Source organism: Apodemus sylvaticus, chromosome 10 (assembly GCF_947179515.1).
Source record: "Apodemus sylvaticus chromosome 10, mApoSyl1.1, whole genome shotgun sequence".
Taxonomy (NCBI): Eukaryota; Metazoa; Chordata; class Mammalia; order Rodentia; family Muridae; genus Apodemus; species Apodemus sylvaticus.
Genome location: NC_067481.1, coordinates 19,227,741 through 19,250,365, shown reverse-complemented (window position 1 = coordinate 19,250,365; position 22,625 = coordinate 19,227,741). Strand labels below are relative to the sequence as shown.

Sequence of the window (22,625 nt, the reverse complement as noted above, 5' to 3'; positions counted from 1 at the left end):
CAGTTTTGAGCCTTGAGATAGGAGGATGCTTCTCTCTTCCCACACAGCATCATTCCTGCCCTAGCCTAGTCCTCAAAGATTCCCCTTCTCAGTCTGTTCTACTGCCCCATGTCCTCCACCAGGTTGTAGATCCGGGACCAGGAAGCGGGGCTTTCTTTCTCTTTGCTGAGTGTTGGGGAAGGCAGAAGGCTGGCCAACCATCTGTTGGGGAAGAGAGATGAGCCGCACACTCTTGTGCACGTGTGTGCATTGCATCAGCAGGTGCACGCTGCTCCGCGGGAGTCCTGGCAGTGCCCGGGCCTCGTCTGGCAGAGGCCTAACGCTTGCAGGTATACACCAGCTCCTGCCGTGCGCACTGCTGGCACTCCACATAGCAGCACCACTGCACCTGACAGTGGCAGGAGAAAACCGCCATGCGGCTCTGGGTGTCATAGCCTCGCCCGCAGCATAGGCTGCTACAGCTTGAGTCCCGAGAACACACCCTGCCTGCTGTGCCCGGAGAGTACTTGCTGGGTCGGCAGAAGCTGGGAGAATCTTCCATGTAGACCAGGTCCCCAGGCCGGGGTGCTAGGCCCTTGGCGGGCCCACCTGGCTTAGCGGGTGCCCATAGCTCCAGACGGCCCAAGGCCTCATTGGTGGCACTGGACACCTTGACAGCTGTGTCGTAGCGTAGCTTCAGCACCTGGCCCGTCTCGCGAAATGGGGAAAGCTGCTTCCAACAGGTACGCACAGCACAGGAGCCTGACACACCGTGGCACTTGCAGGTTGTTCTCAGGCCGCTCTTCACAGCCTGCAGAGAGAGCCAGGGTAGGGGCCTGTCAGTGGTCTAAGCCTGTCTCGCTGTGTCAGTTCTGCCAAGGAAGGTCAACAGACTAAAGAGACAGGGATGCCCATGTGACTGGGGACAGAGCCAGGGTTACAATGACCTGAGACCCTCAAAGGACCTCTGTGTAAAGTTGGAAAAGTTTTCTCTTCCTCTAAGCAGTGCACACCTAGGCAAGGGCAGTGTGGGCTAGATCTCCACCAACAGCTCTCCCCCTCTGCCCAGACTTCTTCTGGAGAGTTCAGCCTGCACAACTGAACACCAGCAGCTCGGTTTCCTAAAAGAATTGGAGCTCTGACCCCTCCCTGCCCTCTCACTCCATAGACCTACATTATTCTGAGTTCTCTCATGGCTGTGTGACCTCAGCTAAGCCCCTCCCCTTCTCTGGGCCTCCTCTCTCTCCTCCTCACAAAATGGAGGAAGCCTGATCATTGTCTTCCAAACACATTTCTATCCTATCAAGGCACAATACCAAGCCTGGCTTGACAGTGATGATTCCCAGGATTCTGCACCCCTCGTGCCCAGGAATATGCCGAGAAGGTTCACTGAAGGGAGCTGGAAGCTCATCTGTGTTAGGTGCAGGGCACCGACTTCCCAAGGATCTTGATCCCTGCCTCAGCACCGTCCTTTGGGCAGTAGGGAGGATTTTCACACACCTTGATGCCCACGTGGGTGTTGTGGGCGTCAGCTCTCGCCCGCAGGTCCTTGCTTCCTCTCTTGGGCCCCAGGAAGTTGCCGAGGAACTTGGTGCTGTACTTCAGATTGTCACCACACACGCCCCACTGCCAGGCCTGCCGGCTCTCCAGGCCTGGGGAGTCATCACAGGTACAGCGCTCCATGCGCCCAGCACTGCAGGCCCTGGCCAGCGCGTGCGTGAGGGCAGCCGCAGACACTGCATACAGGAAGGCCGTCTCTTTGAAGCCTGTGCAGGAGAAAAGAAAGCTCAGAGGCCATCTGCAGCCCTCCGAAGGCGGGAGTTCTGTGGCATGTACGGCAGATAGGTTGACGCAGTGTGAGCCTAAGGGCCGGGCTGTGTAAGGCTTCCCCTGTTACCTGTCCCTCAGACCCACACCGAAAGCTGCCTCTTAAATGGCCTCCAGATTTACACTGAAGCATGTCCTCAGCTCTCAGAGGGCAGCAAGACAGAGCTGGGCACCTGGGACAGGACTTCAAGGGCTTTTGCGACAAGTTGAACAACCGGTCTCTGTGGATTTCTAAGCTGTCTAATGTCTCTCAAATGCCCTCTGCCACCATCTGTAGATGACCAAAAGGCAGAATGGTCTCGGGAGTCCTGCCTGACGTCTACCCCGTGCTGGGACCACCACTGTGCTCACACTGTTGGAAGGTGCCCCACGCACGCTTCATTCAGCCCGCAGCTGTCAGCCGATCTGGGGCACTGAAAAGCTGAGGGCTCAAAAGGAAGCGGACCTGGCTCCCCTCAGACCCTCCCTGCAGTGGAGAGCAGCTGGCCTAGAGGGGGGCTGACCACCCCTGTTGACATCGCTGACTTTTTATAAACATTTCCACTGTATCTCCAAGCCTGGTGCGTGGCTCGCACCTATAAAATCCCAGCACTCAGGAAACAGGACAAATTGCTGAGCATTTGAAGCGAGTTATATAGTGAGTTCCAGGCCAGCCTGGGCTACAGGAACCGAGCCGCCTCACCCCGCCCCCAAGCAAATAACAGTAATAAATGCCACACCCCTTCCATCCGACCGGACAATGACAATGGAGTCACTCTAGGACCCGTTTTCTCTTTCTCGAGGATGCACTTTCCAAGGGCGGCTGGGTTGTGTTCAGCCTGTGCCTCCAGCCCCTGTGTGTTGTCCCTGGCTCACTGTGGGCCTCAGCAGATGCTTAGCAGATGGATGCGCAGGGGTGGAGAAGGATGAGGAAGGAGGGGGAGTCAGGTAGGAAGGAGAGAATGACACAGCAACAGATGTGATCACCAGTGACAGAGGAGTATGTGGACAAAGGAATCTGCCTGACTTGCACATTGGGACCACTTAGTAGGTGGTTGGGGCCGCCCACCTCCTCTGTCATCTCTTCCAGGAACACTGTGTCCTCTCCTCTCTCTGTTTCCTTTGCTCCTCTGTTCTCCTAAACCGCCGCCTTCAACAGACCCTTGCTAAATCCCCAGGCCTCTTCTCAGTTGGGACTGTGCCCCAGCAGTCACCACAATGAGGCCTGGGCATAACTGTCTCACTACCCACAACCTCCCGCCAACCCTCTTCCTCCCTCGAAGTCCTCCCTGCCCTCCTCCCCACCTCTCTGGAGCAGGCCGGTCCTCCCCTCCAAGCTGCAGTTCCAGCGCTCCTGCCTGAATTGGAACTGGCACTCCAGCAGCCCCAGGTGTGCGGCATCCCTCAGGGTCTCAGCCAGGCCAGGCTCCCTCCTGCAGAGCTGCTTCTGCCGCCTGGACAGCTTCAGCAGGTCACACTGCTTCAGGTGGGCACCGGCCTGTGCCGGGGCTGCCTCTGTGCCCGGGCCTGGGAAGGGTGTCAGGACCTCACGACCGGTCAGGCTGGAGAAGGTAAGAAGGAAGATGGTGAGCCTTGGGGTTCCTGCCCGTGGAGGGCCCAGAAGCTGACCATCCCACAGGGATGGAAAATGGCTGTCTTCATGTTTGCCCCCTTGGGTGGCAGGCCAGTCCCACGGGAGTTATGTCCCCATTTATAGAGTAGAAGATCAAGGTACTGATGTAGCAAGGAATGGTGTTCTCCACCCAAGCTCTCCACACTCTGCTCTGCCTTTCTTATCTACCCTCCTTCTCCAACTTGCCCAACTGGAAAAGTCATCCTGAGTGCTTAGAAGAAATACCGAGCCAGGCTAGGGTGGGGGGGCGGGGAGGGAGGGATTGTACATGCCAGCAATCTCTGTGCTTGGAGCTCCCAAGGCAAGAGAACATTCTGAGTACAGGGCCAGCCTGGGCTACACAGCAAGATCTGTTTCAGATAAACACAGATTTCTGAGACCTGCACCTGAGTGTTGTTTCCATAAATCCAGAGCAGGGCCTGGACAGCTGTATTTTTGCCACATCTGGGCAGCTGCTGTGTTGTGCAAGCATGGAAGATGTTACAGGTAGCACTAGGCGCTTCCGGAAGGGGAGTGCCACCTTGCTACTAAGGTGAAGCACAGAGGATGCCGACACAGTAAACACCCAGCCAAGGTCCCTGTATCTCTCTCTCCCTTGTATTCCATCACTGCTCAAGTAAGCCCATGCCAGCCTAGCTTGTTCCCGGATCCCAGGTAGAGCATCAGCCATGTGGTCATGTGGTGCCTGGTAACAGGTAGAAGTTTGGGAAAAGGAAGAATGGGTAGGGGAAGGAGAGAGGGAGGGACGAAAGGAGTCTGGGATCAGATTTCATGTTCTATATCCAAAGTCATCAATTCTAGAGTCAGGCTGCCAGGTTCTAAGGCAGTCCTGTCACGTTCTAATGGCATCCTTGAAGCCTTGCCTTCCTTCTTGGCATCCATGACCCTTGACCCCCAGAGGTGCTATAAGAAGTGCATAGAAAGCGCAAAGTCAAGCCAAGCAGGCTTGCCTTCCTACTGACTGGAGTTTTCTTCCCTTCAAGATGCCTTACATTCTAAGTAGGCAGTGTCTCCCTTATCTTGACAGGTATTAGAGGCTTTGTGTGGGGGTGATAACCGGCTCACATGGTGGGTGTGACTGGTTAGGTCCAGAATGGGGACTGTCCACTCTCCCAGAACCTCTCTGTGACAGTGATAGGTGTTTGCTGTCCCCCATCCTCCTCACCCCATGTGGATGGGGTGTACATCATCACCAGACCCAAGCTAGGGCAAACCGCTTCTCTCTGGAAACAGTGGTCTCAGTCAGAAAAGCCAAAGTCTCTCCGCCAGGGTAGAAGAGCCAAAGTGGGACTGGATGGGAGCTGTCAACATTTCCACTTGGATATGGGACTTGCCACTTTTGTTCATGTGCCACCGGCTAAGGGTTAAGTACTGTGCCAAGCCCTTGAGTGGCCAGAGAGGTCCTTGCCCCACAGAGTTCAGGGCACGGCTCTGTTGCTGGAGGCACCTGCCTGAGCCAGGACGTTTGGCTAGATGCCATAGCCTCTCTGTCTGCCTGAGAAATAGGAAGCCTCACTGGAAGGTGGAGGTCCTGGCGAGGCCCCAGGCGCCCCCGTAGATTCCAAGTCTCTCAGGTGCGCCCAACCCTGCGTGGAGCATATCTCCGAAACACTGAGCACAGACAGATGCTATCGGCTCCCCGAAGCCCAGCCTGGACTGCGCTCCCCTCCCAGACACAGCGAGCACAGGGGCCCGTTAAACATTAATCAGGGGGCAAATGGGTAAGTTTCCAGTCCACCAGGCCTAGACCCAGACTCCTCCCTGCAGCCTGGCAGGAAACCCTCGAAGCTTGACCCTGGGCAGGCGAGGGGCGAAGCCTGAGGTCAGCTCCTGCTGGCGAGGCCCCACCCACCTCGAGTGGTTTCCAGTGTGGAGGGAAACTGCAGAACTGCTGGGAACACAGGCCAACAGTCAGGAAACCTCCAAAAGACTCTCTTCTCTACACCAGGGGCTCACACACATTGTATGAGGGATAACTTTGCCTCACACAATTCCTGGTTCAGAGAGTGTGACGTCCCTTGTAGAAGCTGATTGACAGTTGGGAGAAGAAAAGGGTGTGGTGGGCATTTTAGCCAATGTTGCTGCACCTTCTTTAAAACCTGTTTCACAGTCATTAGAAAACAAGCAAGCAAACAAACAAAAACAATAATAAAACAGAGGGCTGGGGAAGTGGTTCAGTGAGTAAAGAGCTTGTCATGGGGTCATGAGGATGTGAGTTCAAATCTCCGGAACCTGTACAAAGCCAGACATGGTAACACACATGCAATCCTGGTACTCCTACAGTGAGATGGAAGGTGGAGGCAGAGAATCTTAGAGGCTAGTGAGGGGCACGAGCAGCCACAGAGAACAAAAAGACTGTCTCAGACAAGCTGGAAGGCAAAGACCAACCCCCAAGGTTGTCCTCTGGCCCCCATGTGTATGCTTTATTACACATCTGCCCCCCCACTACACACACATGCACACGCACACACATACGCAAAAGGAGTTAGGTCAGGGATGTACCCCAGTTGATAAGGCGCTTGCCTGGGTCCAATCACCAGTACTACAGAAACAGCTTTAATACAGGCATGGTCCACAGTCTTCCTGAGCTACACAGCAAGTTGTAAAACTGGTGTGTAACTCAGTTCTGTGGCAAACCACACACCTAGCATGAGCTAGGGTTGCTTTTCAATATTCTAAAAAGAAAATTAATTAAAGGAATAGCTATTATTATTATTATTATTATTATTTTATCATTATGATATTTTATGTTATAACAAATAATGCATTAAAATATTACATTCATTATATTGTTGTGGTACATAAACATACATACACACACACACACACATAAAATACATGCCACCTTTTGAGTGCTTATTACTAAGGTCTTGAAAATATTATGGACGTGTGATTGGGCCTTTGGGCACTGATTCCTGCTGCATACCGTACCATGGTGGCCGTATGGTCTTTGTCCATAACTGTGTTTCACGTGACCCTGATGCTCTGGTCTACTGGTTAGATCAGCTTTGAACTGATAATCCTAGTTGTCTTTTCTCTGGGAGTTTGGCATTTGGATAATAACACACTCTCGCTTTCTCTTCCTTTCTCTCCTTGCATGGCTGGGCCTGAGACCCAGAAAAGAAACAGAGGACATTGAGCCAAGTAGGGTGAAGGGGGAAGCAAATTCTCTGAGTTTGGCAGAGGTGAGGGTGTAGGGAACACTTCCGGCCCTGGTCCCAGAGTCTCCCTAAGGGTCACCCTGCTCTTGCCTGGCACGCCTCCACTGTGGAGTCATGGCGGGGGAGTTGCTAGGTCTCCCTGAGGTCACTGTCCTTTGTTATGGCTGGCTAGAGAGTAGCAGAATCCTACCGTCAACACTGTGGCTCTACGAACGCTCCCCCACTCATCAACAGGCACCTGCTTTTTTAATTTCATGTAATAGGCCCTGAGATTGATGGTTCCAGAAGTTCAGTATAAAGTCCGTTAATTTTATTAGCAGTAATGACACTTAGTAGCGATTAATGGCCAGGAAAGGCAGCCATGCACACCAAGGCCTCCTGCCCTGCTGAGCCCTGGTCAACCCAGAGAGACTCTCAGAAGAGGTTCCCCAGCATTTTCATGGGGTTCCCACAGGACCTAGGAGGGCTCCTAGAACTCAGCGACACTTTTTATGTGGTTTCTATGTAACAGTTTGGGAAACAGTGCTTTTGAAGAAACAGTGCCACCTCAGCAAATGGAGACTGGCTTGGCTATTTCCTTACAGTAAGGTCCCCTCTGCTCACCTGTCCCATTTTGCCCAATGTGGAAGGTTCTTCCTGACCCCCAAAAGAATCCTGGGCACTGCAGATTACAGTCTTCTCAGCAGCCAGCTGCTACAGCGTCTGGCACCCGAAGTTCAAGGCCTCCGCCTTCCAACCAACCACATGTCCGTTGAGACATTTTGGGAGTGAAATGGACAACTGAAGAAACTAAGGCCAAAGTGATCTGTAAGGACGGCGCTGCTGTGTACCCGATCAGAAACTCACACAGAAAGCAACGTCACCTGTGACCAGGATTGAAATAACAAGAGGGGTTGGGGCTGGAGAGATGCTCTTCCAAAGGTCCTGAGTTCAATTCCCAGCAACCACATGGCGGCTCACAACCATCTGTAATGGGATCTGACGCCCTCTTCTGGTGTGTCTGAAGATAGCTACAGTGTACTTACATATAACAAATAAATAAATCTTTAAAAAAAAAAACAAGAAGGGGTGGAGCTTATGAACTTTCTAAGTAGCCTTTGGGACAGTGGCAACGGCAGTTCCTTAGGACCTCGGCCTGACTCTGTGCCCCTGAGCCACTGGGACTGTGACCCCAACTCCTGACCGCTCCTTTTCCTTACAAAACAATAGCCCATGTGACCAGTGCCCTTCTGCTCACCACCAGTGTGCTGAGTCCCCCAGGTCACAGCGGGGGTCCACGGTTCCTAGTACTCTCGCTAGTGAGAGATAAGGCTTGCCCTGTAGCTTTGACTTTTAGGACATCCTGTCTGCCGCTGGCCCTTTCAGCCCCTCCTCCTTCCACCCTCTTCCCATCCACAGGTTTGGTTAAAGCTGTCCCACCATTATGGCCCTTCAGGAAGCAGCAGAAAACTACTGATAGACCCAGGGCCCTCAATACCCTCCAAAAGAGCCAGCGTGCTCACCAGCACGGGGAAACCTAGAACCTCATGTCTCCCAAGACACTCCACCCCGAGTAGTCTGGTCCAGGGCTTTCCTCTCATTCAGAGGTGACCTCAGGGATGCCACCCCTGGGTTCATCCCATCTCATAAGCAAGCATGCATGCTGCAAGGCCCCTGTGCCTCTCTCTGGGCACCTGGTCTGTGAGAGGAAGACAGTAGCAATCTCTGTCTCTCAGGGTGGTTGATAAAGATCATGCCAGCTAAAGCCTGGGAAGCCCCTAGAATGGTCTCTGGCACACAGTAAGCATAAGCTAAGGTTTTGATTATTAAAGCACCAACTGTATACATAGTACTAAAGCTAAGAACATGGTTCTGCCTCCCAAAAATTCGTAACCTATAGGAACTTGGTTGGACCCAAGTGTCACGTAAACTAACAGTCCAAGGACCCAGAGAAAGCAGTTTTGAGTCATCCTGGCTGCCCGAGGAAAACAAGGGTAACTGAGCTCTCTCAGTGACAGCCTGGCCTTGCCCAGGTCTATCTTGCCAGCTGCAAAGGTAGGCAGGGGCACTCCAGGCTAGGGGAGACAGCTGTTCCTCCAAGATGTTTCTGTTCCAGATGATCTATGGGTTCCATTCGAGGTTCCCCCAGGATGTGGATGTGGATAAGTTAGATGGGGAGATGCAGTTGGTGCCCATGGCACTAGATCAATGCCAGGGTATCTAGTTGGAGGGGCAAGGAGCTGAGCCTGGTACCAGGGCCCATGCCAACTACAGGCCATTTTCTGCCTGAGAATCAGGAAAGTCTGGGCTGCCTGGGGCCTTGGCCTCGGCCCTGCAGAGCCCCATTAGATGCTCCTGATAACAGCTTCCGCTGCGGGCCCTTCGCATACTCAACACTCTCTTTGTGCTTTCATTGTGAGCATCTGGTGGGGGGGGGTATGCTGGCCCTGTCTGAGCCTCAGCACACTCCCACACCCCTGGGTACACCCCCCCACCTGTACACACACACTATCCCCCTTCTTTCTCCTCTTCCCATCCGGAGGGAATTCCACAGGAGCAGCACCTGCCTGGACACTGTCCAGTCCTTCTTATGAGAAGGAATCCAACAGCCACCTCAGGCTTCTCGCCTCCATTTTTCATGCTCTCCTGGGCAGCACCACTGTTCTTCATCTTTGGACCCTTCTCCTGAGGCTCCTGGGTCACTTTGCAACTTCCTTGTGAAGACATCTGTATTTCATAGTCTCGCTGAATTGGTGGGCACCCCTCCCACCTCTGCGACAGTCTTTCTGGCCTTTCCTCCGGGGCTGTCTCATTCTGTCCTTCCAGGTGGGTACAGTCACAGCCACAGGACCACTCACGATACTTCTCCTGGACTCCACTCCCTGCACCCTCCACAGCCCTGCAGCCCAGAAGCCTAACCCTGGGAACGGAGCTGGCCACAATCTCCTTCCTATGGGCTTTGCATCTACACTTCTGTCTCCCAGGCTGTGAGCTGAGGGTGGCATCGGGGAGCCACTGTCTGCGCTGAGTGGGTAGTGGCAGGCAGCCACGGAGAGAGCATTTTGCATCTCTCAGTGTCCTGACTTAAAGATGTTCAACATCTGCAGAGGAAACACTCCCACAGCCCGCCCCTCCCTCTGCACAGACGGAAGCCTTTGTTCCTGGCATGCATGCATCACTCAGGTGGCTTAGTGGCCACAGAAGGTCCTCAAAAGTCCTCAACGCCAGTCCTGTGCTTGGGATCATTGGTCTCTGAAAATCTGGGATTACAAGCATTTCACAGGGCTTCGGCTGGGTGCTGTCCAACACCCCCGAGACTGTGACATAGGAGGACTGTGACATGTTTTGCCCTGGAGACTCCTGCGGGGTGACAGAGGCTAAGAAAAAAGGAAGGTTTGACACCCATGGAATTCATATAGGATTTGTCATCCCAGTGTCCATGGCAGGGGTGGAATGTGCCACATTTCTTGGAAGTTTCTGCCTGAACATAGAAAAAATTTCTAGGAGGCAAAACCAGTCATTGTTGCGGCCAGTGACAGAGGTGCTCGGGACACAAAACCCAAAGTGCTGGGTGTTTGATAAGAAGGCCTCTCAGTACTTGCCCTGAGCCCCCTGAATAGTTGGGGAGGCTAGGAGATGGGATCTCGATTAAGGAGAGGAGGAAGACCCTCCATTTAAAAGGCTGCTTCCTGGTCTGAAATTGAGTCTCATCAGCTGCAAGACAGAAATAAGACTTAGAGCCCAGCAGTGGTGGTGGACGCCTTTGATCCCAGCACTAGCAAGGAAGAGGCAGGCTGATCTCTGTGAGTTCCAGGACAGCCTGGGCTACACAGTGAAATCCCATCTGCAAACAACAATGAAGGAGATAAGATTTAGCAGAGGCGGTCTATGCATTCACATTAAACTGTGAGAGTGCAGGCTTAGTGCATAAGAGCTAAATTTTATAGGAGATGGAGAAGAGGAAGAGAGGGAGGGAGGGAGAGGGGGAGAGAGAGAGAGAGACAGAGAGAGAGGGAAGGAGGGAGAAGGAGGGAGGGAGGAAAGGAGGGAGAATAAATCCAGTCTCTAGCCTAGCTCTAAAGACAAGCTTTTCGGTTCACAGCCCCAAACATCTCTGGGAAGAGCAGCATCAGAGATACACAGGCAGGTGTATGGGGGAGGGGCAAGGATGCATCCCCTCCCCCCAGCTCCATCCTAACTGTGGGACCCTGGCTCCCAGGCTGAGTGGCTCAGCTGAACATCCCGACCCGCTCACTAGCTTGGCAGGCTCCTGACTCTGGGTGGCATCCTCTTCCCGGGGGCAGAGGCTCAGGCCAGGAAGATCTATGCCTGCGAGCGAACGCTAGCTCTGGGTCAAGGACAGTTCTCTCTCTGTTGGCAAGGGCTCAGGCACAGGTGTCACTTTTCTCTTGTGGGCCACAGGGATGCCTACAGCTACTCTCTTCTCCAAAAAGAGGGGCACCCACACCTGGCCAGACAGCTCCCTGAATACTCAAGAAGAGCAGGAGTAGCTCTGAGCAGCCCGGAGAGGGAGGGAGTCCAAGATGCTCCCTTGGAAATGGAGCAGGACCTCAGGGCTGAAGCAGAGGGCCACACCCCTTGGGCCCTGATAGGCTCTTCCCAATCTCCTGCCAGGCCCGGCTCAGTCCTGCTGCCACACCCATCTTTAAGCTGTCACTCCTGCCTGCAAAGCCCTCGTGTCCCCTAGAAACTTTTCTAGCCACTGCCTTTGAAAACACATGATAAGGCAGGAAGTGGGAAAGATGACTCCTGGGCACCGTGAGTCTCCCAAGCCAGGAAGTCCTTGTGTGACAGTCCTCTCTCTGTCTTCGTCTTTTCTCACATTCACGTATATAGTGCAGTTCTGTATGATTGGTTTGCCAAGTTGTGAGTGAGCTCCTTAGTGGGGGCTAGCATGGCTTCCGGAGCCTTAGTGGCTATCTAAACTCACCATTCCCTTGGCTCAGATGTTTTTCAGACTCCTGCTGGCTGCTGTAGCCCCTGTTGATCAGTCTCCCCAGGACTCCCCAGGAATCATCCTAATGGCTTCCCCTTACAGCCTAGCTCAGTCTCTGAATATGCAAACCTTTAGGGAAGACATTGGGAAAGGCCATACCTACCACCCCTGCCCTCACCCTAGTTATTGCTGCATCCTCTGGCCAGACTTCAGGGCCTTCTGGCTCCAGTCACTCAGACCTCAAGTGCAGCCCCTGGGAGGTCACCAGGAACTAGGCCAGATCCCTCTGAACTTCAGATCTTGAGGTGGATATGTGCTTGAGTTTCCTTGGAAACCTGCTGAGGGCCAGTCAAGATGATCCATCTCTTTCTTTCTTTAAAGCAGCTTCTGAAACCTTTCGTGGTGACACGGTATAATGGGTTCACAAACCTTTATCAGTAACCCAAACTCTGGAAAGCTCAGTGAACCCCGGAGCTTTGGCACCTCGGGATAAACAGGCCCAGCCCAGAGTTCAGACCAAAGAGTGTGATGGTCTTTATTTATCCTAACCTACCTACTAGTATTCTCTATGAAAATTAGCCAAGTGTCTATCTCCAGGTGCCAGGCTTTGTAAAGGCAAACACACTATATGACCTCTCTAAGCTCAGAGGCATTTTGAATTAAAACTGTACCTGGCCTGGAAGCTATTGGGATGTCAAAGCTGACCCTTTGACCTTGTCGTCCATCCAGAGCTTCCAGTACTGACCAGAATGTGCTGGCTGAAGTCTATCAGGGCTCCTTCAACCTTCATTTCTCCAGTGAGGGGTCCCAAGTGGAGATAACCACTGGATGTAAGCTCTCATCCTCCTCCAACTCAGCCCTGCTGCCCACAAAATTAACCAAAATGGCTGACTCCAGGAGCCTGAGAGGCGAGGGTTTGTCTCTGTTCCTCTTCACATCTCATGCTGACAGAGAGAGAGGTCAGGGAATGGTACAGGCCTCAGTGAAGTGCAAGTATCTATAAATGAGCAGTCGTGGGGGGCACAGAGGGGGGCACAAAGGGGGGGCCAGCAAGGGACAATGAGCACGATCCACCTAGACAGCCACTGGAGTACAGGGCTGACATCAAACAACAGGACCCTAAGACCTCCGGCCGCAAGGAACTCTGGGAAAACTAAGGACGTGAGCACAGGAAGATGTGGATAACAAGAGTTGAAGGCACAGTGTGCAGAAGGTGCGGCACATGAGTGGATGAAGGATGAGAACCACAGAGGAGGGATGGGGGGAGAGGTACCAGGCCAGGTACAGTGGAGCTGCTGGGTGGAGACAAGTCCACGCGGGAAGAACGAGGCAGAGGCAAAGCGGTCACCCAGCATTCCCACAGACTAGACGGACTTCAATCTTGCACAGTTAGCTAGCCACGCACTGTGTGACTTTGGGCAGAGCACTTGGTCTCTGTAAGCTCTCTATATTCGGCTGTTTAAGACGGTAACTGGCCCAGCACGTCCCTCCTGGGATATCACAATGGCAAATGACAACATGTCTGGAAACTGGTGAGCATGGGAAAAACTGTTTGCTCCCAGTTGTAGGCCAGTTGGAAGAAAGAGGTAGAGAGAAAGGAACAGATGTCCCCAAACAGCGCTTAACATGGGATGCTGTAAGACAGGCCATTAACCTTCTTGCATGCTTTCTGTAGGGTGTGAGAGACAGGTGACATTTCACAATATGTTCTTTCGAAGGCAGGCATTGCAGGAGAACGGAACCCGTGGTCTTGGCAAGCGCTCTACCATTGTGTGTGGTGTGGCAGAGCAGCCCCGTGTACAGTAATTAACCCCCACCACCTTGAGAGAGAAAAATTAGCCTGTTTCCCATCCCGAGGTGAAAAATGGGCTGACTTGTCCAGTGTCATTCAGTAAGTCTCCATGGACGATATGAATGTCGATCTGTCTAGCCTGGAGTCTGGTAACCCTGGCTGGTCTGGAACTCACTATTCTGACCAAACTGGCCTTGAGTCCGCAGAGATCGTCCTGATTCTGCCTCATGGGTGCTAGGAGCAAAAGTGTGCAGCACCGTATCCAGCTAACCCGATACCCCTTATCACCCTTCCTAACGCTGTGACCCTTTAATACAGTTCTTGATGTTGTGGTGACCCCCCAACCATAAAATTATTTTCATTGCTACATCATATCTGTAATTTTGCTACTGTCATGAATCATAATGTAAATAAATATCTGTGTTTTCTGATGATCTTGGGCCACCCTGTGAAGGGTTCTTTGGCACCTAGCATAGGGTTGTGAGCCCCGGATTAAGAACTGCTGCATTAGAGCCCAGCCTTGGCTGCTCTAGCCTTGCTCAGGTTGATATCAACTCTAGCTGGTGATCTGGGCCATTTCCTGAGACCAGCCTTAGTACACGGTCGCTAAGGCACTAACGTCTCAGTCTCAGATGCTCTTCCCACCAGGGAGGATTCCTACTTTTCTTCTCTCTCCCCAAATCCGCTTCTCCCTGGAGAAACGTTACCACCATTCACTCAGGAGGCTGGTTTGACCCAGAACCCAAATCTAAAGCACTTGTCTTCAGAGATTACAGCGCAACCAGAGGTAGTTGGCCTAAAGTCCTTCCCTCAGACGCTGTGATACTTATCAGGAGGATCGGCCTTCAATCCATCACTCCACGGCAGCCAGATTTCCTTTACCTGTTTTCCTCTTGCCCTGTTTTACTTAGGACTCAATCCCATTTCTAAAAGTATGAGAGGGAAATTGAATAAAAATGACAGTATCTAAACATTAAAAAAAAAAACACTTTTAAAAAGATATCTGTAAGGCCTAAGCCTTACACGCCTGGCTGGGAGAAAGTACGGTGATGTTTTGTTTCTTCCACGGACCTACAAGGACAGCACCTGAACAGCCCAGCAAAACAAGAGCCTTTAAACTGGCCCACTGCTGATCGGTCAGGCGTTCCAGGGTGCTGTGACAACCAGGAAAGGCCAGCGCTCAGAGGCCAAGTTAGTCCTGGCTCTCAGATGTCCGTTGTGATGTTTTGATCAAGTGTCTTGTCTACAGAGTCCTTAGCGCCTGGAGATTCCAAGTCTGACAAACCTGGAAGTTCAGGTTTTCCTAATGGTGTTGTGCCTTAGCCTGGATTGACGGACAAGCGTACTGCTTACTTGATGGGCTCTGCACATGCTAGGTGGTGTCACCTGACTCAGTGCCAAAGTCACCCTGGGATCTTTGTCACTAGAGGTTACTCCTGTGCATGCACATCTACAGAGGCCAGAGGGACGACTGTGGGCCGTCATTAAGAATGTTGTTCATCTTTGAGACATGGTCTTTCGTTGGCCTGGAAGTTATAGGTTAGACTAGCTGCTCGGTGAGACCTAGGGAGCCTCCTGTCTCAGCCTGTCCAGCACTGAGACATGCCACCGCATGTGGTCTTTTTTACATGAATGCTGGGGGTCTGAGCTCAGGTTCTCATGCATGCAAGGCGAGAACTTTACTGATGAGCCATCTCCCAACACCAAAAATGCAGCTTTCTAAAGCATGGCTGACTTCAGTGGTCCTTTGCAAGCGTTCGGCCTCTGCACTAGCTGAGTTCCTCTCTTCTCTGGGGTCAGATCAGCAAAGGCCGAAGAAGCAAAGCCTTTGAGTCTCAGGTCTGCATCCTCGCTTTGCCTGCTGCTGGCTGTGTGACTCTAGGCAGATGTTTCCATCTTGCTGGGATCAGCGATTGAGGACATCAGGACCTTGTCACAGATGATAATGCCCATCTGAAGGGCAGATGTGTAGGCTGGGTACTGAAAGGCCTGACAGGGTGGGTACCTGTGATGTACCAAGTGCTCAGCGTAAGCGTGTCCTTGGCGTCCCAGCCACTTCCTCGCCCATTGCTGTCATTGACGAGCCCACCCGATGGACTAGATGGTGCATGGAATCCAGCCTGTCTCACTGTCGAGGAATGTGTGGCCTCTCTCTCACTGTGGCCAAGAGGATCTAAGAGAATTCATCTAGCAGGAGAAGGAGGCCACTCTCCAGTACCCACCCTCTGCAGCCACTGCCTCCCTCAGCCGTAACACAAGGACACCTATGAGGCTGTCCCCTATACAGGATGGAGAACAAACATGAGGCCTGGCTTCTATCCTGCCCCTCACCAATTTGCTGTGTGATACCAAATGACCCTCTGGACTTTTCTGACTGTTTTTTTTTTAACCTACCTCAGAAATTGCTTTGAGAGGCCTCTGAGAGAGGGGCTTTGTGCAAGAGGGATTCATAGGCATCTGCTCTGCTTTGTGACGTCAGCATTGCCACCCACTGAATCGGGCTGTAGGCAGCAAAAGCCACTGCTTGCTCCCCGTGGCTTGGGAGGGGGACATGCGATCTGAAAAATGGGGATAAGATGTGACCTTTTTGGAAGCAGGGGGTTGGTCATTCCTCACTCTGAAGCCTTTGACTGCAAAGATCCCAAAAAGATGGGCACCAAAATTGCTGTCACCTGCTCTCCTGATCGCTGAATTTCCTTTCATCAGGAAATAAAAGAAAGTATTTCATGTTATACTTAGAAATGAGACTTCAAAGGCAAGTGACCTAAGGAGGGATAAGCACATTGCTTCACGGTCTCACAGAAGTCTGGATGACTGGGAGCAACCGCTGGCGCTAGGCTGGGAAACCTGGGCCAAGGAAGTCATAAAAGAGTTTGCCCCTGATGAGTCCTGTCCATTCCCTGGGCCCAAACGCTTAACAGCATGAGGCTGGTGTATACCTTTTCAGCTCTTTCAAGGAAGGATTCCAAAACTCAACTTCACCCCCACCACCACCACCATCATCACCACCACCACCATCACCACCACCCCTGTCTCTGGACATAACTAATCATGTCCCCACTTACTTTCAAGACTGTCCCTTGCTCCCCAGCCCCCAAATCTGTTCCCTTTCAGCATACTAGCCAGGGTGGTCCAGGCCTCCTGGGACCTCTCTCTCCCCACATCATCAGACCTTCACTCCTGCCTCCAACCATAAAACCCCAAGAAAGAAAAGATTCATGGAGTCAGTCTGGGGTCAGTTGCTACTATGTTCCAGCTCAGAGAGACTCTTGGGTCTGGGATACCCAGAGCCCTCTTGGTTTCCTCTACAGTCATCCTCAATAGCATTGCCTGAGTGTTTACTATGTGCTAGCCACTGTTCTAAAAGCTCTCTGTATGCTAAACTCAGACACTCTTACCCACATTCTACAGGCCAGACAGTCAGAGCAGAGTATTTGAGTGAGGTGGCCGAAGGCTCGGTGCTGTGAAAGTGACAGAGCTCATGTCCTCTCCCTTCAGTCAGGCCCACTGGGGCAAGTTCTTGGCGATGAGCATGGCTGCTGTTCTGGGGCGGGTCAGAAGGAGATACTGAGTCCCCAGGAACTGAACGGCCCTCCCAGATCATCCCACTAGGACTGAGGCTGACGATTCCTCTCCATATATTTCAGGGGAGGCTGTTGCCTATAACTCAGGCACATTTTAGCCAGAGGTCATGACCTGGAAATTAGCCTACCTCCCTTACCCAGCCAGTGAGGTTGCCCCTAGACCCTCGCACCCTGCGGTGGTTTCCTGAGAGCAGCTTCTGCTGTGCTTGGACTGTGAGCCTTGCTTGACTAGGGGTGTAGCTGGAAGGAAAGGGCAACGTTTAAAGCTAAGCATTTGGAGCCTGCTTTGGGTTGAGGGGCTTTTAAAATCCACGATCCTTACCATCACCGCTACCCCCAACTCTCACCAACTATCTTCAATTCAGGGTCAGAGAAGACATTTGCAGACAAATGCCATTTTTCTTCCCTTCCAACTATTTCCCTTAAGGTTCCTGTCTCATTCTCCAGGTATCACCACAAGCTATTATCATTTTTCTAACCATGGACACCCCCAAATGGGCCTCAACCCCCCTCTTTGCCATAAACCCTATCCATGTTGGCTCTGGAGTTTAATTTGGTCGCACTTCCACAGGGTACAGTTCTTTATGCCTCCAACTAATGTGCCCCGCGGTCCCGGGATCTCCCATGCCCTTGAATCAGCAAAACTCTCAGCTTCCTTCCCACCCCTACGCACCAAAATCCCTCCTCCCAGCCAGGTGTCCAGGTTCCAGCTCTGCAAGGAAAAGCGAAGGATACAGAAATCGTAAGCAAAGAGTAATCGACGGAGCCCAGGATGGAGACAGAGAGGGTACCGAGAAAGGATCTGAAGAGGACATAGGAGTCCGGGACCGACGCTTGGTCAGCGCAGACAAGGGCGCACTGGGGTGCCAGGCCAGGATCCCCTGAGCAAGCGGAGCTCCAGGCTTGGACTGGAGTCTGACAGCCGCCCGACAGAGGAACCGGGAGGAGCAAGGGACCTAGACTTGGTAGACTCGAGAAAGGGAGATTAAGTCTAAGCTCAGAGAGCGAGGGACAGAGATCTGGGAGCGAAATGCGTCCACAAGGCGATCGGGGTCCCGCCTGAGCAAAGGGCTGAGTTCGAGGCCTCGCAGGGACCCGAGTCAGGGACAGGGCATGTGGAGCGCGGAGACGCGACGGGCACTGACCCGAAGTAGGCGGCGGCGGCAGCGGCGGCAGGCAGCGCCAGCAGGCAGAGCGCGGCCAGGACCAACGCGGGCGCGGGGCGCATGGTGCTGGCGGCGGGTGCTCTCTCGCATCTCCTTGCGCCACTCGGCGCTCGTAGCGCCGCCACCAGCTGCCCGCGGGGCTTTAAACCCAAGTAGGGCGGAGCGCGAGCGGCCCGGGGAGGGAGCCTCGCAGCCGGCGAGCCCCTCGCCCTATAGGCTCCGCCAAGCTCTGCCCGCCCTGTTATGGGAGGGGCCAGTATCGGGCCCGCCCCTTCTCAGGTGCGAGCTCACCTGGAGCCGCGCCCACTCTAACACAGAGGACAGAACAAGCGGGACTCTGGCCCCGGAGAGAGATGGGGTTCTGGGGACCTAGGAGGTGCTGACTCAGAGATGCTGCCTTTCCCCGGGAGGGATGCACGAGTGCGCGATCTCTGCTCCGACCTGGACTGTGGGAAATGGGGCCATCTGCCAGGGCTATATAGCAAAAGTTAGTGGTCTTCGCGATCCTGCAGGGCAAGTTCAGCTTTCTTTGCCCAGGGATTACGAAGGCTGTGATAGATCTGGCGCAGAGTCCCTCTCCAACAGCGGGAGAAATTCACGTCCATTGGCCAGGAGGACTCTTGGACATAGGACAGCATATAGAGGGTACCTGCTCTTAAACACGAAGCTGATGGCCATAGGCGGAGGTGTCAAAGGCTCCTGTGTTGACAATGCTATTACTGGCCAAAAATTCAGACTGTTTGGGGGGTGAGATAGAGCCACAGAAGGAGGAGGAACTGGACTTCCTAGATGTGTAGAAGCCAGATCTCCATCCGATAAAGCGTGAATCTCTTTAGTGTTGAGCCCCAACGCTCCCTGTTGCTTTAAAAAAAAAAAGTTTGACTCCAATTCTTACAACGGAGCAGGGGGTGACATCAATCTAGGAAGGAGACATACAACCAAATGAGCTTTCAAACGTCTTTGGGCATCTTGAACATCGAGCCAAATCAAGCAAAAAGCCAAAGTCTAGCTTTAATGAACGTCAAATCTTGGTGCAAAATATCAAAGAGAGGAAGGAAGGAAGGAAGGAAAAGAAAGAAACTTAGACATGGAGTTAGAACATTGGGTGACAGTGACCTTGGCTTTGTGGCCTGGAATGAGGAAGATTTATTCCAGTTCTGACATCAAGCTGTTGCAAGAGAGGAAACTTGGCTATGGTAGCCAGCTTCTTTGAGCTGTTTCACTGTGGAGCAGTCCAGTAGCCCCACCACCCTTTGCTACCTTAGCTCTGTGGTCCTAGCGAATCTGGTGGTCCTATTAACGAGGAGGCAAGGCCCAGAATGGGCTCCAAGGACCTAGAATTCAACCACGTAAACTATGAATTCCAGACGTGAGACAGAGAGGAGGATGACAAGGAACTGACAAGATTTTTTGTGTAGATGAGATGTCAAACAGAGAGGAGGTAGCAGCGAGGGAAGGGTTGTTATGCCTGCAGGCAGGAGCCCAGCCTGGTGTGCCAGTGTTTACTCTGCTGGTGTGTGTGTGTGTGTGTGTGTGTGTGTGAGGGATCGGTGTGTGATTTCCGTGGTGCACTGATGTTTGGGTTGTGGATGTAAATGTTCCCCTCTGAGGTTGATTTGAAGCCATCACTGTGATCACTGGTTGTGACAGCATGGGGAGAGACTTGTGCAAGCTGGCAGGACCTGACTCTGGTTCTGCTATTGTAAAAGTGCAAGCCGGGGATCCAGGGGGCTCAGAGGCAAAGGGAGCTCAGTGGGACCTGTGTGAGTCCAAGAAGAGAGTGTGGGACTAAGGTAACAGGAAGATAGTGGCAACTCTCAGCCATGCCCACTGGGGCACCCTGGTGTTGGCGGAGGGGGAGGAGGAGGAGAAGGAGGAGGAGGAGGAGGAGGAGGAGGAGGAGGAAGGGAGTTCAGCTTGGGATCCTCCAACTGCCCTTCCTGTCCTAGAGCCCACAAGTATGCATATGCATAGAGAACGCAAGAAGCTGGGAAGAAGGAGGAACTATTCCCCAAGCGACACAGCTACCTGTTGCTGTCAGGTTGAAGGAGGTTGGAGGAAATGTAAAGATTCAACGCAGACCTCAGCGGTTAGAGAATGAGACACACAAAGTGCTCATTTCAAGGTCTTGAGCCTCAACAGCCAGGACAGTGGGCCCCACCCCAAGGCTCCTTCCTTCCAAAGTTAGGCCCGTGGCAGGCAGGGCTGAGCCTCCTGGGTGAGGCATCTCCCTGCAGCTCACAGAGACCTCCCAATGCTGCTTCTGCTTTGTGGCACGTGTGGCTGGCTCCACACAGCATCTAGGACAGCTGCTCACTGCTGGCAATAGGAATTCCTACAGCAGTTCTCTCCCTGTGTGTACATGGGCCTCCCTGGGTGTTTGATCCCCAGCCCCAGCCATGATCTCAAGTCTCAAGTCCCCTTAGTCATTGTCCTCAATGCATAAATTAGGGCAGCAAAGCTAGGGGACAAAAATAGCCAGTGCAGGTAAGTAACCTCGGCTATGGGGGTGGAGGCAGGGATGGAGTTCAGCCGTGGGGTAACTGCCAGCATTTGCTGTGGGTCGGGATGGTTGTAGATGGCTTAGGGATACCGATACCAGCACAGCCTGATTCTCAGCAGTCTTTGAGTGACACATGCTTTCAGAGTACAATGTGGGTCCTAGGAGCTCGACTTCAAGGGATACAAGCTTGGTCTAGAGGCAGAGATGGGTAGTGATCTAGCAAGTAGTACGTGTCATTGATAGCTCATAACCTTGATCCATTGGTCTGTGGCTTTTTTAGGAAGCTACAGAGATAGAGAGTAAGTATCATGCTAACACATGCTCACAGAAGCACTCCCTCCTATGCTGACACATGCTTCAATGAGCATGCCATAAACACACACACACACACACACACGTAGACACACACACATACACATACACAGGCGTTCAGTGATACAGACCTCCTTCTCCTACATTCACCCCACAGATGTCTAAATTCCTGGGCAGACCTACCACTGTTCTGGGACCCACACGTCCACACAGGAATGCAAGAGAGGCATTCTTAGCCATCCACAAGCAGCTACCTGTTTCTATGATCCAGCCCAAGGCAGCCACCGCTTGGATGGAGTATTCCCCTTGCACTGAAAACACACACACACACACACACACACACACACACGCACATGCACATGCACATGCACGCACGCACACACACACATATGCATGCATGTGCACAAACACACACACACATACACAGCGATAACAAGAACAACAACAAAACCCTGGAGGTGACAATCACACAGCAAAAGCTTCACTGCTCTACATTAAACTCAGCTGGAGGGGGAGGGGCTCTTCAATTCATCTTCCTCCTTGCCCGGCCTGTTTCCAGGCAGACCACCTTCTTGAAACAAAGCCTCAGGAACTATCAAGTCCTCAGCAAGCAGAAATGCAACATCCCACGTGGCCTGCTCCCTGCAGCCTCCCTCCCAGCTGCTCTGGAAATGGAGTCTGAATGCACCGCACCCTCATGTGAGGAGGCCTGAGGGGAAGAACCAGAGCCCAACTCAGCTGCTGAGGAGGCTGGTCCCAGGAGGTCCTAGGACACTCTGTGACCTGGTCCCTCTCCTGGTCTTTCCCCACCTTCCCCGTGCCCTGGCCTGCTCTGCTGGGGCCTCACTGTGACCAGTTTTGTTCTGACCAGACCCACCAGTCCTGACCCCACAAATCTGAACCGCATGGACGACATCCTCATGAATCCTCATTCGTGTGCAACTCTGGCGCACTGTGAGGCAGCCCGTGTGTCACTGCCATCCCCGTTATGTGGATGAAGACAGAAGTCCAGAGAGGGAACTTCCTGAAGGTCACAGATCTCACTGCTGTTTCCAGAACACCTGCCTGAAATAGGACTAAAGCTGAATGGGAACAGGGTGTCAGAATCCCCACACAGGACACCCACACCCCCTCCTGCAAGCATGCCCCCCAAAAGGAGAAAGGATAGAGAAAAAGACTAAAATGTTAATAATGGGTGTGTTGAAGATCGGGGTATGGGTAAAGACATTTTTATTTTCCTTGGGTCCTCCAAATGTTTTATTCCAAGTATGGCTGACATATTAAAACCAAACTCATTTAAAAGGAGGAGGTGAGTTGCGGGTGTGGCTCTGGTGGTAGACTGCTTTGCCTAGTGTGCACAGTGCCCTGGGTTTGATCTCCAGCACTGCACACGCCAGGCCTGGTGGTGGCTCACGCCCGGAGTGCCAGCACTTAGGAGAAGGAGGCAAGTGAATCAGAAGGTTCAAGAGCATCTTCAGCTATAACTTCACAGAAGCTCAAAGCCAGCCTGGGCTACATGAGACCCAAGATAGAAAGGAGAGAAGGAGAAAAAGAGGAGGGGGAGATGGGGAAGGAGCAAAAGGAATCGCTGGCAGTAGAACTTTAAGCACTAGTGAGAAAATATTTGGGAAGGGGCGGTGTCCATTCGCCAGCCCTTCAAAGAGTCTGGTCCCTTCCTGAGCGGCTCCATCCTGCACCTAGCAATTCCAGCTGGAGGTCTTACATACCTCCTTCTCTTCCAACTTGTTCCATC

At 52.7% G+C, this 22,625-nt stretch overlaps 1 protein-coding gene across 1 annotated transcript in view; it reads right to left on the bottom strand.

The window, feature by feature from the left end:
* Positions 1–316: 316 nt before the first annotated feature.
* The window catches only part of Wnt9b (Wnt family member 9B), a 38,334-nt gene continuing 16,025 nt past the window's right edge, over positions 317–22,625 (bottom strand). Inside the window, exons 6-11 of the mRNA XM_052194604.1 lie at positions 18,037–18,295; positions 17,029–17,131; positions 16,706–16,851; positions 3,091–3,347; positions 1,480–1,745; positions 317–790 (exon numbers count right to left, since the gene is read on the bottom strand). Of these exons, the coding sequence (XP_052050564.1) occupies positions 317–790; positions 1,480–1,745; positions 3,091–3,347; positions 16,706–16,851; positions 17,029–17,131; positions 18,037–18,295 (1,505 nt within the window). The remainder of the gene's footprint in view (positions 791–1,479; positions 1,746–3,090; positions 3,348–16,705; positions 16,852–17,028; positions 17,132–18,036; positions 18,296–22,625) is intronic.